This window comes from Nannospalax galili, unplaced genomic scaffold, assembly GCF_000622305.1.
Source record: "Nannospalax galili isolate Female #2095 unplaced genomic scaffold, S.galili_v1.0 scaffold104, whole genome shotgun sequence".
Lineage (NCBI taxonomy): Eukaryota > Metazoa > Chordata > Mammalia > Rodentia > Spalacidae > Nannospalax > Nannospalax galili.
In genome coordinates, this window is record NW_008353596.1 from 1,431,946 (window position 1) to 1,449,365 (window position 17,420).

General features: G+C 54.2%; 1 protein-coding gene across 1 annotated transcript; it reads left to right on the forward strand.

Annotated features, from left to right (window-relative positions):
- The first annotated feature begins 7,179 nt into the window (after window positions 1-7,179).
- On the forward strand, window positions 7,180-9,920 carry Tlx3 (T cell leukemia homeobox 3). The gene is made up of 3 exons (XM_008850754.1): window positions 7,180-7,723; window positions 8,054-8,297; window positions 9,179-9,920. The coding sequence occupies exons 1-3, from the start codon at window positions 7,303-7,305 to the stop codon at window positions 9,387-9,389; spliced, it is 876 nt and encodes a 291-aa protein (XP_008848976.1). The 5' UTR covers window positions 7,180-7,302; the 3' UTR covers window positions 9,390-9,920.
- The last annotated feature ends 7,500 nt before the right edge of the window (window positions 9,921-17,420 follow it).

The window sequence follows — 17,420 nt, forward strand, 5'->3', positions numbered from 1 at the left end:
GATGTTGGTTTCTATGCTTTCAACCTCTTGGGCAGGAGACCAAAGAGCATAAGGCGCCTGCACCGTGTGTAATGATCTGAACAGCCCAGAAAAGCCCTCTTGGCCCCTTGAACCCCCTTCCATGGACTGGACAACCTACATGCATACCTTGGGTTATGGTAGTGGGGGCTCCTTCAAAGTGCAAAACTGGACTGGCTTATAGCTGTTTGCGAATATTAGTGACCAAATTAGCTTAGTGCCGCCAAAACTGAGCATGAGAGCAGGGTGAGGGAAATTGGAAAAGTGAGACCTGCTGTGCTGCCTTATCTAGATGCAGCCAGCCTGGCACATGGGAGGAAGCAGCATTTGAGAGCAGTCCATTCCTTGTGATGAGCCCAGAATAGAGCCACTGCAAAGAAGGGTGGGGCTGACGGTGGGGCTCCCGTAGTGCACAAACAAGGCCCTGGGTTCCACCTCAGCACCACAGTCAGCTAGAACAGAGGGCTAGAGAAGAAAGGCAGGAAGCTTTAGGTGCAGCTATCAGAACCACTATAATATGTTGAACTGCTAGACCTTGCTCGCCAATAAGAATATTAAGTATTGCTGGGCAATACTCTCCTGGTGCAGAAGTAGGCAGATCTCTGAGTTCAAGGCCGGCCTGATCTGCATAGTGAGTTCCAGACCAGCCAGGGACACAGAGTAAGACCCTGTCTCAAAAAAAGAATGTCGAGTATTATTTTCCCCATTTTAGAGATGAGAAAACAGACAAAAGATTGGCCCAAAGCCCATCTATTGGCTAGAGCCTCCCTACCTAGTTCCAGAGTAAAAATGGGGGTGAAAGGTGAAGGGAAAGTGGGATTCATAGTTCACAAAGTCAAGAGACAGCCCAAGTTCTAGCCCTCCCCATCAGCATGCTGTCGTGCAACGACCACATTTCCCTATGCCAATTGTGCTTGAAGCCTCATGTCTCGTGATGGGGTCTCAAGCAGTACCCACCTCCTGGGGCCTTTTTCCATCCTCAGCTGGCACCTTTCAGATCTCAGGGCTTCCGTTCAGGGAAGGACAAGCCCTGCATCAAAATCATAGCCTCCTGACTCCACTTTTACTTTTTCCTACTTAACCTACTTCAAGCTGACTTAAGAAATGTGGGCCTGGTACCCTTTGGGCTTCCAAAGGCACGAGACTAGATGCTTCCAAAGAAAAGGCAGTCTGCCTGGACACTGTTGTGTCTGTGGGCTTCACCACTGATTCATCCTCCTGCTGAACTTTATAAAATCATTCTTGAGACTTTTTAATGTTTTATTGAGGTGCAAGTTTACGATGACAGCAAACCTTTCCAACTACAGCAAGAGTAACCTGCCTCCTTGGCATATTAAAAAATAATGTTAGTGTCGGTTTTTACATCCCATAGTTTGGATTGCTGATAAGAGCGCTTCCTTGACAAGATTCTTTTTGAGGTTTACAGAAAGCATAATAAAATATGTAAGTTACATTTCCACAAACAAAAGCTATAACATAAGTTATTTATAAGCGTGAGATACAAACAGTATCATGATAAATAAACCATAAAAGGTACCTGCAACATCTATCTTAATGTAATTTGCCCAACAAAAGGGTTGAAACAAAGTCAAATTCAGTAGAGAAATCTGTCAGGAAGGGAGGAAAGTTGTAGAGCACAAAGTGGGAGAAATGACTCTCAGGTGAAGAAAGGAAATGGGAGTGTGTGATCGGGCTTGGAGTTCCCTGCCAAAGCTGCAGGATGTGCCTGCCCACAGGGACCAAACAACCAGCCATCTGCACTTGGTCACAGGTCAGACCCCTCAGCAGCCACCAGCCTCCATCCCCTGGAGAAAGGAATCTGACCTTCCCCTTTCCTCCTGCCCTGTGGCCTCATGTCAGCTCCCTTCCAGGCTTGCCCTCCCCCAACACGACCAAGCACAAGTGTCCTGGGAATCTACTTTTTTCACACATCCTCCGCCACTGAGTCAGTAACTGAGACCTAGTCTCTGCCCTCACAGACCTGGTGGGCAACATAAACAAGCCAGATGTAGCACAGTCCAAGATGGCAGTCAACAGGGATACGGAAGGTCTGGGGCCAGGAGTGCTCTAGAGGATGGGGAGGGAGGTGAGGGCTGCTCTGGGTCTTAAAGAGTGCAAAGATTCCAGCCATAGAAGAGCCCCAAATTCCTGGGCCCTAATGCCTTATTCCCTCACCTATTCTGGATGGGTGCCACTTGGCATCATATCACAGACTCAGTGATGACCCTCCAGTGGGCCCCAGGACATGGACTCAAGCTCCCTAAAGGGAGGCCAAAAGAGGAGGCAGACTCCAACCACACCATACCAGCCTCAAGTCTGCCTGTGGCTCCTTCACCTAGACCCCACTTGGCCCTAGAGTAGAAAAGGGGGAGGGGTGAGGTGAAGGAAGTGGGCTTCATAGTCCATACAGTGAAGAGACATCACAGCTCTCACCCTCCCCAGCAGCATGCTGCTGAGCAAGGATCTAAATGTCATTGAAGCTTCATGTCCTGTGGTGGGCATTCAAGCAGCACCCACCTCCTGGGGCCTCCTTCCAGCTGGTAGCCTTGAAGAAGGCTAGTAGCCTTCTTCCAGCTGGTAGTTCCTCCTGAGGAACCTTCCTCACAAAGTCCTTCCCACAAGAGGGATCGGGGAGGCTGTGATGAGGACTTGGGTTTGTTGTTCCTGCTATTGGGAAGGGAAACTAAGTCCCTAAGTCCAGACATGAGCTAGGAACTTTGAATGGGTGCCCAGTAAATATCTGTTGAATGACTAAATTTGAGCAGGTATCTTTCCATCTCAAGAACTGGAAGGGTCCCTTAGGCTTCCTCTATAGGATATGTGGTGGGCAGGTCAGCAACCTCTGACGTCCTTGTGCCAAAGCACGTGTTCATGTCTTATAGAAGTAGACCATAATATTTTCATCAATCTTTCAAATAGGATAACTGGCCTAAATACACTTAAGAGCCTTGATTCAATCCCTACACGGTTTTAAAGACAGTGAAATTGAATCCCAAATCACACAGGAGCTCAGTGGTGGATGAAACTGAGCCTCCTGCATCCAGGCTCATGGACCACGTGGAAATTCCAACATCCTTCTACTCATCCCTAAAACCTTACCTCTGCTAGAAGACTCCCAGCAAGACCACCAGCTTTGCCCTTTCTTCCAGTTTTACTCCATGGGGGACTGGAAGAGGTGTGCAGTGTGGAAGTCTCTAGATCTCCAGGAATCCTGGCCTGCTCTTAGAATCTTCATTGTTCTCACCCCTTAACTGTGTGTACCCTCTTCCCCAGCCTCTTGTTCAATTAATAGCAATTGAAAAAGAGCAGCAAAACTTTACAATCTCAGGAACACCAAACACATTTCAACACATTTGGCCAGCTTCTGGGAGGGGGAAAGACAGTGTCTTACAGAATTGAGACTCTTTGGTAGGCTCAGTGGATGGACCCACACTGAAGGACATTTGACTGAAGGACATTTGGGGACACAAATCAGACTTTATAGGCCGTGTGTGTGTGTGTGTGTGTGTGTGTGTGTGTGTGTGTGTATTAAATTGGGCAGGGGCGGGGGAGACGGTGCAGAGAGGGGAGGGGATTTAAATACCATCAAACTATGTTGTATGAAAATTCCAAAAATTCAATTTAAAAAATCGTATTTGGCCAAATCAGTGCCCAGAGGAAATACCGTAAGAAATTTTGAATTAAATTTTCACCACAACAAAGAAGAAATTCATAAAAGCAAAGCATTCATGAAAGAAATGACAAAAAGAAAAAGAAAAAAATAGCAAGAGCTGGGCCATGTGGCTCAGTTGATGGAGTGCTTCTGTAATGTGCACAAAGCCCTGGAGTCAATCCCCAGTACCACATAAGCTGGGTATGGTGGTGTATGCCTATAATCCCAGCACTCAAGAGGGAGGACAGGAGATTAGAGGTTCAAGGTCTTTCTCAGCTACATACCCAGTCTGGGCTACATCAGACCCTGTCTCAAAACAAAAACAAGGAAAAAAATGATAATGAGCCTGGATAATATGCCATGTTGGCAGCATTTTGTAATCCAGCACTTGGGAGACTGAGGATTAAGGAGAGTTTGAGGCCATCTTGGGCTCAAACACAGGATAATGAAATCAGTGTTTCACTTTTTTCTCCCCAGTCCTGGGGACTGAGCCCAGGGTTTTCTACATGCTAGGCAAGCATTCTACCACTGAGCTATATCCCATCAAGGGCATTTTTCAAGACCAACAGATCTTTGGCAAGTGTGATTCATAAACAGGCACAAAAATGTGTGTGTATGAAGCAGGGACTGTTGTCAGGGCTGAGCAATTCACATGAGTTTCTTTCCCAGTGTTAGAAGGGTAATCTGGAAACTAGATGAGAGGGACCATATTCTAAGCACTGGCTTCTAAACTTGAGAGGCATCAAACTCACCCGGAAGGCTTGTTAAGCAAATTGCTAAACCCAATCAGTATTCCTGCTAAGAGGGTCTCCCCGGGATCCAAGAACGTCATTTCTAACCAACTGCTGGGTGCTGCTGACACTGCTGGTCCAGTAAACACCTTCAGAACCACTGGCCTAGATTCCTACCTTCCCCAGTTTACTCTCTTCCTAAGATGCCTAAAGGCCCTCCTTTGTCTAAGGAAGAATGGAAGGGGGTTCATGATCAGCAGCCCAAAGCACAGAATGACTAAGGATCAGGCGCTCCTAAGCTGGTGAAGCAGAGCCCTCGCCCCTTTTGTGCCTTGGGCTGATGCTTTCAACTGGGCCAGCTTGAGCCCTTGACCTTAGTATTGTTTCTCTACTCAAAGAAACTGAGGCACAAAGAGGTTGAAAACTTCTGAGTCTATGACTGGCAAAGTGAGATGAGAATAGTTCCCACACGTGACCTGGAAGCAGGGCTGGCCACTCCACCCACACATTCCTGGTCATTTTGAATCATGAACCTTTGTGCCACGGCCTGTTAGGCTTTCCATCAGCTCCCCAGAATGGCCAGGCCAAGCCTGGAACCCAGGGCTCTTGTCAAACATGAAAGCAGAGGTAGGGTGGTGTCAATCCCAGACCCCTTAGTTGGGGCTCACTTGAATCTGAGAATCAGTTTCCTTAGTGCCCTCACAGGTGACTAAATAATGATGCCCACCCCTGCCCAGCATACACTGAGTTCCCAAGGGCAGGAACTTCACCTCTATCTTAAAGGCACTATTATATAACAGGGTGTCTGAGAGTGGAGTTTCTTACAGGCTGTTAGCTCATTTAGACCTCATGGCCATCCTGAGGCAGCTGCTATCCTTCCTGTTTTACAAATAAAGCAAATGAGTGCCAGAGAAGAGCAATGAGGGGCTGGAAGCTCTCAGATCTCCAACAGCAGAGCTTGGTTAGAAGCAGGAGGCCCCCAGGGTCAGCACAATGGCATCTATCCTACCTAAAGGTCCTTGTCCAGAGTCCAGGCATCCCTGTGCTCCTCTGGCCTCATTGTTTCCAGGCCTCACCGTCCCAACCCAGCAGAGGTTCTGCAAGGACCAGCAAGCTGCTGAAAGTCATACATCAGGCAGGTGACCTAACTGCAGACCAGGGCCCGAGGGATCTGCAAAGCCTGAGGTCTCTGGATTATTGAGAGCAGAGACAAGGAATCCCAACCTACCTCTTCCTGAACAAATACATGAACAAATACAACTGTCCAAGATACTGTCCAAGATAGAAAACTACAAACAAAATAAACACATACCTTAACAATAATGCATCAGCCATCACGCTGGGCCTGCGAGGGTGAGGGGATGGGTTGACCCATGTCCTGTACCTACTAAGTGCCAGGCCCTATGCCCTTCACCTTCTCAGTGTCTCCTCACGGTGCAGAAAACCCTGTGATGCCCGCTTTAGTCCCCATCTTAAAAATAATCAACCAAAGCCTAAAGTGATGGAGCCACCTGCTCAAGCTTACCCAGTTAGGAAGTGACCTACCCAAATTTGCACACACTTTTGACCAACAGCATGGAGATCGCTCATGGCTTTCACGCTCGAAGAACGCGAGGAAAAGGCCCTACCAGAGTGCAGAACTGAGAGTTTGCATCCAACGACTTTACAATCAATCTGGAGGAAACAACGCTGTGTCTCACCCAGGAGGGGCGAAAGGTAACGGCTCCCCTTGCGGTGCCCGCCCCTGTGCTCCTGGGCTGGTGTGGACTGAACCAGGGGCGACAACAGAACCTGGAGCGGCCCCCGCGTCTGCACTGGACCGGAACCACGAAGGGTTCGCTGCTCGATTTCCTAAGGAAATTCCACCATTTGCTCTAAATGTGAGCTGCCCCCGCCTCTGTCCCTCGGGAAATGAGGTCCCCAAACCTGATGAACCTGAGGGTCCCCAAGCCAGCTAACCACAGCCCAATCTATCCCGCAACGAATTTCCAGGGGCCGGATCCCGGCAGCCCACTAGTTGACCTCGGGTCCCTAGACCTGCCGGGCCCAGCACGCGTGGGCACCTGCGAGTCACTGCTTCGTCCGCCTGGCTGGGGCCAGGGAGCGTCTCCAAAGTGGCCGCGACGCCGCGGCGGAAGGCGGGCGGGGACGAATTCTCCCCACGCGGGTCTGTGTCCTTGGTCGCGTGGAGAACGCTCCAGGGCTCCCCTTGTCCCGTGCGTGGACAGCGCCGAGCTCGCGCCCCACGATGCGACGTTTTCGTTGCTCCAGCGGAGGTCGAGTGGCCAAGAGGCTTCGGCAGAGTCCATGGGATCGTTCCGGGGTTGCAACTCCACTGTAACTGAAGATTCATTTTGTTTGGGTTTTGCTCAGAAGAAAAAAATTGGAAGGCATCGAAAATTCCCTCCGCAAAAGCCGATTTCCCCCGCAGAGCAGCGGGCCCGCGGGTAGCGGCGCGAAGCGGCCCGGCCGGGGGAGCGGGGAGCGTCTGCTAATTGCAGCTTCGTTAGATTTCGGGTTTGAGAGGCTGCGGTTCGGGCACTAATATCCGCCGCCCATTATCCCGCCTAATAAATTTGACCTATTGTTCGTTTGTTAAAATGATGTCACCTTGGAACAGTCCCTAAGCTCCTATTTCCATGAATTAGGCCTTTATTGAAAGCCGGGAGCCAATGAGAGAAGAGAGGCTTGTTGATCGCAGCCAATGGCTGCGGCCGGAGAGGAATTAGCAGCGGAAACTCCAGGTTCGGTTCAAGAAAGATGACACAGAGCCTGTCGGGCCCGCGCACTCTTGGCAAAGTTTCAGTGCGACGAGAGGCGCCGAGCGCTCCATGGCCGCGCCGTAACGGGGACCCAGCCGCCTCCCCGCCCAGCCCAGCCCAGCCCTTCCGCCCGCCCAGGATGGAGGCGCCCGCCAGCGCGCAGACCCCGCACCCGCACGAGCCCATCAGTTTTGGCATCGACCAAATCCTCAACAGCCCGGACCAGGACAGCGCGCCCGCCCCGCGGGGCCCCGACGGCGCCAGCTACCTGGGAGGGCCCCCCGGGGGCCGTCCGGGCGCCGCATACCCGTCTCTGCCCGCCTCCTTTGCGGGCCTCGGCGCGCCCTTCGAGGACGCGGGATCTTACAGTGTCAACCTGAGCCTAGCGCCGGCAGGCGTGATCCGGGTGCCAGCGCACAGGCCGCTCCCCGGGGCCGTGCCGCCGCCTTTGCCCAGCGCGCTGCCCGCCATGCCCTCCGTGCCAACGGTCTCCAGCCTGGGCGGCCTCAATTTCCCCTGGATGGAAAGCAGCCGCCGCTTTGTGAAGGACCGCTTCACAGGTGAGCAGAGCCGGCCGGCAGGAGCCAGGCCTCAGCCCTCCCGGGGCCCGGGCGCCGCGCCCTGTGCGCTCCACTCCCAGGAACCAGTCCAGAGGCCCAGGCTTCGCCGAGGCCTCAGTGCCCAGCCCCGGTGCGGCGGGGAGGGGAATCAGAGAGTTGCGGGCAAAGAAACCGGCGTCCCAGGGAAGGGGGGAGCGTCCCCGCCTGGCTCGGTGCCGCCGGGGAGGCACGGGACCAGCGAAATAGCGGAGCACTGGGTCCCTCGGGGCTCCATGTGAGGCCTGAGCGGTGGTGGGGCTGGGCTTCAAGGGGCCTCATGTGTTTCCGCAGCGGCGGCCGCGCTCACGCCCTTCACGGTAACCCGGCGCATTGGCCACCCCTACCAGAACCGGACGCCGCCCAAGCGGAAGAAGCCCCGCACGTCCTTTTCCCGGGTGCAGATCTGTGAGCTAGAAAAGCGCTTCCATCGCCAAAAGTACCTGGCCTCGGCCGAGAGGGCGGCGCTCGCCAAGTCCCTCAAAATGACGGACGCGCAGGTCAAGACCTGGTTCCAAAACCGGAGGACCAAGTGGCGGTGAGAGAGGCCAGGCCCTGCCCACCTTGCACCTGCCCGCACCTGCCCGGCCCTGAGCGACAGCCCAGCTCCATCCTCTGCCTGTGCTACCCCTGCCCACGCACCCACGGCCGGCCTCGCCCTTCCTTTCCAGATTTTATCCTTCCTTTCCACAGACCTGTGTGTCTCCGCATCTCTCCCAAGCCTCGGCTTCTCCATCTCCAGCCCCATCTCGCCAGTGTTTTGTTCCGTTTGGGTTCCTCCCACCTGCCCCCCGCCAAACACACCCGGGCCTCCCACACTCTCCTCCCTCTCCCATTTCCAGCCCACCCTCTCGGATTTCCGAGAGCCAGGGCTGGGGGAGTCCTCTCCCCAAATCCATCTTTTATCCGATCGATGCTTCCATCCAACCCGTAAACGGCGAAGCGATCGTTTCCTAGAAAGGGGTTCGAGACAAGGAGCTGGGAGAACCCGATCGCAGTGACCCCGCCCGGGGCTGCCCAGCTGGTGGTGCACAGCCAGCCCATCCACCTGCGAGCCCAAGTGACCCTGTTGGCCGCAGGGCCAAGTCAGATACCCTTCGCCTACCGGTGTTATCCCGCAGGGGGTAACAAAACATAGAAAAACAAGATTTATTGTTGGCGACGCCACAAAATCCGGGTGTGCAGGTGGACGGCGGGCGGAGTGCCCTCCTGGCGCCCTGGGGCTGCACAAACAAAAACAAGCAATCTCGGCCCACTCCTTCGCCCCGCGGGCCTTGGGTAAAACGAGCGCCCGCGGCAGGCGGTTCTGCGCCTCTAGAGGCCTGGTTGGCCCACGTTCCCGGGAGGGCTGGGGCCCCGCTGGTGGCCTTGCTGTGCCCGGTGCATAACAGTGCTGTCCCTCTCCCTCCCCCGGTGCAGGCGGCAGACGGCGGAGGAGCGGGAGGCGGAGCGGCAGCAGGCCAGCCGGCTCATGCTCCAGCTGCAGCACGACGCCTTCCAAAAGAGCCTCAACGACTCTATCCAGCCCGACCCGCTCTGTCTGCACAACTCGTCTCTCTTTGCCCTGCAGAATCTGCAGCCCTGGGAGGAGGATAGTTCCAAGGTCCCCGCCGTCACTTCGCTGGTGTGAGCCGCGGGCGCGCACAGTCGCCTCCGATCGCAGCCCCCACCTGGCGGGCCGCCCCGGGTCCCCCAGCCGGGCTGGGGGTGGGGAACCTGGGCCAAGAGGGGAAGGGCCGCCAAGCTCCCTAGGCCCCGGGGCGCGCCGCACAGCACCGGCCGCGGAAGGGAGCCGGGCCCGGGTCCGCGCGGCTGCACAATCCGAGCCCCCGCCCCGCGCCCCGTCCCGCCCCAGGCCCGGGCCTCACAATGAAGCGCCTTACGTTACTCCGCCCCGCGCCCGCACCCCCGGGCTGGGCGCCTGTATTATACTTTGTACTTTTGCCCAAACGTGTAAATAATAAAAGTTCTGGCTTTTTTTCTTTAGAAGCCGGCCACCTGCTTCCCCTGCGGGGGGCTGCTGGAGGAGGGGCTGCGGACCCCGAGACTAGGGGAAGCGCCCGGGGGCCGGGGCCACCCTGCCTTTAAGCTGGGTTCGCGCCTCTCCTTTTCCATTCCTTTTATTTAAGTCGTTTTATTTAATAAAAAGTTAGCTATTTCACTTAATGCCGCTTTTATTTCGTTTTCGTGCCACTAACGCCCGGCGACCCCCGGCCTTGCGCCCCACCCCTACGGCGATAGCAGCCGGGCAGCGGGCGAGTCCACGTCTGCTTGGTGCACCGGCTTCGCCTCAGCTCGAACCCCGGCCAGGTGCCCCCGCGGGAGGATGCGCGGTGCAGGTCAGTTGGTACCGGCCGCCCCCAGCTGGGTGCCGGCGGGATGGGGAGTGGACCGGGAAGCGAGCTCCAGGCCGGAAGGCCCAAGACCAGCGCCTGGCTGCTCAGAGGGGAAAGTACCGGCCTGGGCGGGTACTGAGGCAGGCCGGGGTCAAATTCACCTGCCGTGTCGGAGGCCGAGTAACTGGGAACCTCTTGCCTGGAGAGAGGAACCGCTGGTCCTCTTACACCCTGCTTTTGGCTCTTTCCTGCGGGGCCTCAAAGAAGCCTTGAGCCAGACCCTAGGACCCGACTCTGTGGGGTCTGGTAGCTCTGTGAGCACTGATCCGGTGCACACCCTGGGCGCCCGAACTCCTGGGGAGAAGTGCGACGCACAGCTCCAACACCGGCTCTAGCTCCTGGGTTTGCACAAAACCCCAGAAGGAACATGACGTTATGTGACGTCACTACGCCCTCCATCGAGTCACTGGACAGGAAGGGTTAGGGGTGCCCCAACTCCCAGAACTCTCAGCCGGCACCTAGCAGGGGTGTGGCGTGGTCCTCTAAGATTTACAACAGACGAGCACTGGAAGTTTCTAGACTGGGAGCTCCAGAGAAAGGGGTACTTTCCCACCACCACAAACATGCACCCTCAGCCTCTGTAACATGTTGCCCTCGGCTCTTGATTTTTGTTCTTCCTTTTATTGCTCCTTTGGTCTTTTAAAAATGTTTTTAATTCTCCGGGCTATCCACTGTTTCTCCATGATACTGTTTTCTTCGCTTGTTACCCTGCTCTCGTGTTGCACGGTCCCCTCCTTCATAGTTTGATGTTTCTCTTTATAATTCGTTCTTTATTGCCTTTAACTTCTCCGAGCCTGTGTCTCTGCCGTGGCCACTCTTCCTGCCTCCTGTCTGTCTGTCTGTCTGTCTGTCTGTCTCTCTGGGCCTCTCTGCCTCTTTTCCAGCGTCTCTCTTTTTGATCCTCTCTACCCGGTTTCTCAGAATCCCGTGGCCTCCTTTTCTGTCTTTGTCTCTTTTTCCTTTTCTCCTCCCTCTGACCTCCAGCTCGGGTTACCTCTCTGCAGCTAAAGCTTTCAGCCCTTCCCCCGTAGTCCCCTCGACCCACTCACCATCTCCCTCTGAGCCAGGCATCACCGTCCAGGCTCCCCCGGCACTTGAGTCTTCGTTATAAGCGGGCTTCTGATTGTCTGTCCTGGCAGGGTTGGAGAAAGGAGAGGGAAGCTAAGAAATACAACCATTCCCAGGGATCCTACCCTGCCTGCACTACAAGCCCTCCTAACGGGAAACCTGCGACTCTTGGGGACTTTTAGAGACCCGGTAGGAACTAGAGTGACTCGGAGCTCCGGGCATCTTCCCTGGATGTTCTCCTGAAATGCTTTTATTTACTATGAAAAGCCTGCGGGGCATCTTCTTTGGAAGGGAAAGGTTGGCCCTTTGGGGATGAAAAGGACCTTCTTTACCTTTGCTGGCCAAACAGCACATCCCTCAGGGGCCTAGCATCACTGTCTGGTTTCATTGGGCTCTCTCCCAAAGCTCCATTTTTAAGGTCTACCGGGTTTTGTTTATTTGTTTGTTTGTTTGTTTGGTTGGTTGGTTGGTTGGTTGGTTTTTCTAAATTGTATTGCTTTGCCAGGGTGACCCTCGGTTCTTGAGGCTCTTTGGGGACACACACGCGAGTCGTTTTCTTCCCCTTAGACGCCCCACTTTGCACAAAGGGGTTCTGGTCGAAAATCCATCCGTTTGTGCTGGTTGTCTAGGGGTAGTGAAGTGGGGGGCCGCTGTTCCCTCACTTGGTGGCTCTGAGCCACTTGTCCCAACCAGGCCTTGCGGAACCAGACACAGGCTAGGGGTCTATTTGAGTTAGGAGGCTAAGCCTGAGCCCACTAGAGTGGGACTAAGCGCGGATCATCTCTTGCCTAGCCCACCCAGAATGGTGTAGGTGCCCCCACAGGGTGGGAGCGATTGCTGCGCCGCAAGGAAGTTTAACACCTTCCACTCATGACGTGCCAAGTCGCTAGACTGTCCTTTCCACAGTGGCAGCGCTAGACGAGAGACCTGGGGGCGAACCATTAAGGTACTGCTCTCGGTCCCCACCCGCGGAGGGCAGTGGGGCAGGGTGAAGACCCGAATCAGGCAAGCTTCAGTGAGGCTGAACTTCAGGGAGCAGGGAGCAAGTTTGAGAGGTCCAAGGGTACCTCCCTAGTGACGCTTCCCAGCCTGGGGCCTGAGCCGGGCTTGGGAGGCAAACCGGTGTGAGCGCCAGGCGGCAGAGAGCAAGGAGCTAGACCTTGCTGGTCTTGCACCGGGCCTTCTTCATCTCAGTCCCACAGTCTAAGGCACACCCATTTTACAGACGCAGGAAGGGGTGAACAGAGGCAGCCTCTCCGCCTGAACTACGAGGTTGTGGTGCATCTCCAGTGCCGGGTTCCGGGGCTGCACCACGGGCGCCAAGGCTGGGACCAAGGCGGTGGCGAGAAGCTGTAAGGCTTCCAGGATGCAGCGGGCAGCCGGGCTGCACGTGGCTCTCCTGCGAGGCTAGGCGGCTGCTGGGCTGTGGGACTGGTGACTCCATGCGACCGGGCCACATTCGAGCCCTGCAGAAAACGAGCAGGAAACTCCGGCCACAGTTGTCTGCAAGTGAGAACCAGTAAGCGGCCCGGCCAGGTTGAGCTCGGCGCAAAGGGTGGGCGGCGGCAAAAGGATGAGCACTTCAGCGAGGTGTGGCTGCGCCACCCCCGCCAACCCCCCTCCCCCGCCCCCGTTTGTAGACGCGAACACAGAGGACCAGGGAAGTTCGGAGGTTAGGTGTGGGTGATGCAGCTGCGAGGCCGAGGCGTGTTTACCCGGCAGGGCAGCTCTTGCCCTGCAGCAATAAGTCTACCATCTGCTTAGTATGTGGGCTGGGAGCCCTGGGTGACATGAAGAGTGGAAAGGCGACCTGAGGACTAGTGCAGCCACCCTGACGCGGGGTCTCCAGGCCTCAGTGGGCCGAAGGGCTTGCACTTGGAGTTGCAAGGGCGCCCTGTGCCTCTAGCCTTCTAGCCTTGCATCCTGCCCCATCTGTGCCAAGTGGGGAAACTGCTGGACGGTGAGATTCAGTGGCCCCACCGTTCCCGCAGCCGAGCAATTGGAGCGCCAGACGGTTCTCCAGGCCCTGCAGTTCGCGCACAGGCCAAACCGGCCTTTCCGCGTGGAAAGTAAGCGCAGCTGGCATAGGGGCAGCGAGGCCTTGGTGCTCCGGGTATACCAAGCTCCTGCCGCTCTGGAGACACAGAATTGTGACCTCCAGGCAGAGCAGGGTCAAAACTGCCACCACGCTGAAGGTTCCCGGGAACCTTTTCAAAACCCTACTCTCGACTCTGGCACAACCAAAACTGTGTGCAGAGGCTGGAGAACCATGCCTCTGGAGTTCTACAACAGTGGTTTCTGAACGCCGCGGTGATTTTCCAGGTGTAAAATCCTCCGGCCCCCACATTTCCCAGTCCCACTTCATGGCCAACTTCTCCGGCATCGGCTGTGCTGTCTTGGTTTAGAATCTGGCAGAATCCTGGAGGAATTGCCATAGCTGTCGGGGCCTTCCCAGCTTCGGGTGGTAGAGTTCCGCTTTCCTGTTCAGGGAGGCCCTGGGTGAATGGCCTCTACTTTCTGAACCTTGTTTACTGATACGGTTCCAAATAGTCGTTGAAGATTCTTCCAGAGAAAACAAAAACCCAAAACCATGGCTTACAGTATAGCCGATTATAAATTTGTCATAAAAATAAAGGTATTTTAAAACTGCTTTTGAATAAAAATTTAACTCGTGATGTAGGGGCTTTTATCCGAAGAGTTGCTCGTAGGGAATGGGCGGGCGGGAGCAGTGCCCTCCCTGGCTGACAGTACTTCGGAAGCAGGGAGGCAGGCACCGCAGACCTAGGCCTGAGCAGGCTTGCCAGTAGCTGCCATCCTGCCCTCCCTTCAGCTGAAACGCCCTTCTCCTGTCAGACCGGCTGCCATTTAGTGAGTTAGTTATCAAACCCCTTTGGTATACTCCCAGTTGGTGTGGAGAGAGGGCAGAAAGGGAAAAAGAAAAACACATCGCTGAGCAGAATATTTGAACTTCCTTTTTCTTCCCACCTCTCACCATCCTGGTTACAGAGCACTCTTGGGTTTCCGTTCTACAGACAGGAAACTGACAGGGCAGAGAAGGCAGGTGACTCGAATCTCACCCCCCTAACTCTGTACTCTCGTGAGGGCTTCCAACCCACCCCACCTACTCCCATCCTGTGGACTCTGGGGTCAAAGCCAAGCTGCGTCCCTGTCCAGAGATCGCGACTGGAAGAGCTCCACAGCCGCGGGTTCACCGGAGACGGTTATGCTGACCCAGACTCCCCTGATTTTTAAGAGGCCAAACCCTCAAGTAAAGTGAGTCTCAGGTTGACTTTAAAAGCCTGCGGAGCTGGCGCGGCCCAGAGCTGGCAGGCTACCCGGGATGCGCTAGCTGTTCTCAAGCCGGGTTGATGGATGGACGCCACCCGATGCGCTGAAACTTCAGGGCCAGGGACCTGGGTGGACATCGCAGTTTTTGCCACCTTCCTCCCCCAGGAAATATCTCCTTGCCCCTACCAGCAGGGATATGGAGAGTAGAAGGGGTACCACGGCGCCTGGAAAAGAGAGGGTGCGTCCTAGCCGGCAGAGTTCCCGGGGCAGGAGAGGGGAAAAGTAGCGGGTAGCTGCGGGCTCAGAGGGCGCAGCGTGTATGCTAAACAGCCCTGTGTTCGCATCTGCTGTTTGGGCGCCACAGCTGGGGCACTTTTGTTCCCAGGACCGAGAGAAAGCTAAGGAAGATGGGGGTGGGTAGGGTATAAAGGAAACCCAACTCCAGGAGGACCTGTGAGCAGGCCCCGGGCAGGAGTGGACTTTATTAACGCCTCCAGTTTCCAATTCCTTTGTTGGGAGGGGTGGCTGGGGCCCCTCTGAGCAAGGATGGCATAAAGCCAGTCCTCAGCTCTGAAAGCCCCTTCAGGGCTGTGGCCACCTGTACTCTGGCAGGATGACTCCAGAGCTGAGCCGTGGGTGCCCAGCAGGAGTTGTGTTGAGGGCTCCTGATGATCTGGCTGACCGTCTGATGACCTAGGAGGTAGGTACTATTATAACCCCATTTTGCAGATGAGGAAACTGAGAGTATCAGCAGCACCACAGCATCCCAGGCCTAGTTCACTAGCTTTATGCTCAGAGACTCCTCAGAGCTCCCTGTTATTAAAACCTAAGTCTTTGTGTGCCTGCCAAAGGGATTTCTGACCACTTTGAGTATCATTATCGTTAAGCAGCACTGGAGATAATCCAGAGAGTTCTGGTCTGGTTATAAACATTATCCTATGCTGTTGCTGCCACTGCTCTTTTGAGTCTCCTGAAAATAGCTGGTTTATTTAAGGGGTACGGGTAGTTTTCACTCCTGGGTTCACTCCTCTAGGCCTCTAAGCTTGCTAAAAACAAACTGTAGTGGAGCCGAGGGAATGGCAAAAGATGTCTGAGTCCCAGATCCACAAGCCTTCCTACTAGATCTAGGGAGGGGGTTCGAGTCCTGCACTGAAATGCTCAGAACACATACAGGTCTTTTTACAGGCCTGAGATAACTCAGTGTTAGCCTTGAGCACAGGCAGGTGGATCTCTGTGAGACTGACGCTAACCTGGTCTACATAGTGAGTTCAAAGTTAGCTGGGGCTACAGGGAGACTCTGTCTCAAACAAACTAACAAATTCAGCCTTGCCATTCAAGTGAACAAGTCATCATATCTCTCTGAGCATCACCATCTACCTTTGGTCGGGACACCCTCACTGTTACTATTATTAATGGGTAGGTAAATCCTCACAATGGAAATATTCTTGTTTTCATCATAGAAGGAAGCAAAACTAGCAACTCAAGTAAGTTCTTCCCGATATCCTCTCTGCATAGTGTTGCTCTGGAAGAGGACCTTCCGGAAATGGTTGTTGATTGGCTGTTGAAAAATCCAGATTATTCTAAGAAAGAGCAACCAGATAGCCTGCTGCCTTCTGTGCACCCCCTCCTTTTTTTAATTTGGCACATTGTACCTGCTACCTGCTCTCTAAGTAATAATAGCATTTATAGAGCACCACTGTGGGCCAGGCTGTGGACTAAGCATTTTATCCAAGCATCTTACACATTTAACACTTAGAGCAAGCCTAGGAAGTTACCAGACACAAATATTCCATTCTGGGAATCCAGCTGTTCCAACACCAGAGAAGAAATCTAATTTGTGCTAAGTATCTACTGTGTGCTGAGCTCTGGACTCCAGATCTCATTTGGTCCTTACAATAATTTTATATAAGTTTCAAAGCCCATTTTACAGACCATGAAACAAAGCCCAGGAAATTTTGATATGTTTGCCTGGGATCTGGTAAGCTGTCTAAATCTGACAGTCCCCTGTCTGGCCCTGGAGGCTCTAATCTGCTTCAAAAGCCAGACTTGAAGTCTTCAACCCACATGGGTGCTTGGGAAAGGGGCAGCTGCAATTATGAGATGGATGGATCTCACACAAAACACAGCTCCTTGTACAAACATATTTCCTGGGCTGTGTCTGGGAAAGGGACTATGACTGGTAATCACTGAATAGACACTGAAGAAGTGTTAGGCTTGGGGTGGGGCAGAAGACTGGAAGACTGCTGTCCGCCTGAGAGTGCATAACAAGGGTTCTTACTGTCGCTGCTCCTCACCCTCCTCTTCCTCTTCCTTCTCCTCTTCCTCTCCTTCTTTCTCTCCTCCTCCTCTCTCCCCTTTCCTTCCCTTCTTCTCTAGTCCCTTACCATACCTTCTGGAATCTTCCCCACCAACCTCCACCAGGGGCTTCTTTGATGATGTCCCCAGGCCTTTACACAAGTCATGAGCAAAGCAGAGGATGTTGATGTCTGCGTTACTCAGCTGTATCTGAGATTTTGAGGTGGAGTAAGATGGATTGCTTTGTGGGTCCTCAAATTCATCAAGTGGAAGAGCCAAAGGCCTGGAACCTGGAGTTATTAAATCCTGTAGGGCAGGGCCTGGGCTCCTGTCTTGGATTTCTTCCATAGAAGCCAGGTTCTGCAGTTCCAGGGAGGAGCCTATTGCTGAGGCTTTGTGATGCTCAGCCAAGTCCTATGCACTTAGTGGGTGGCTCTTGGGATCCTGGTGACCTGCCACCCAGGGTGGGAGATCTAGCCCTTGAGTGGCCGGCCTGTACTTGGTATGTTGAGGCTGAGGTTTTCAGCTTCCCTGCAAGAAGGTTGCTTGTGTTTTCTGAAGAGAAAGTTGAACCTGCACTATGTGTAGTTGAAGAGCAATTCGTCAATGGCGAC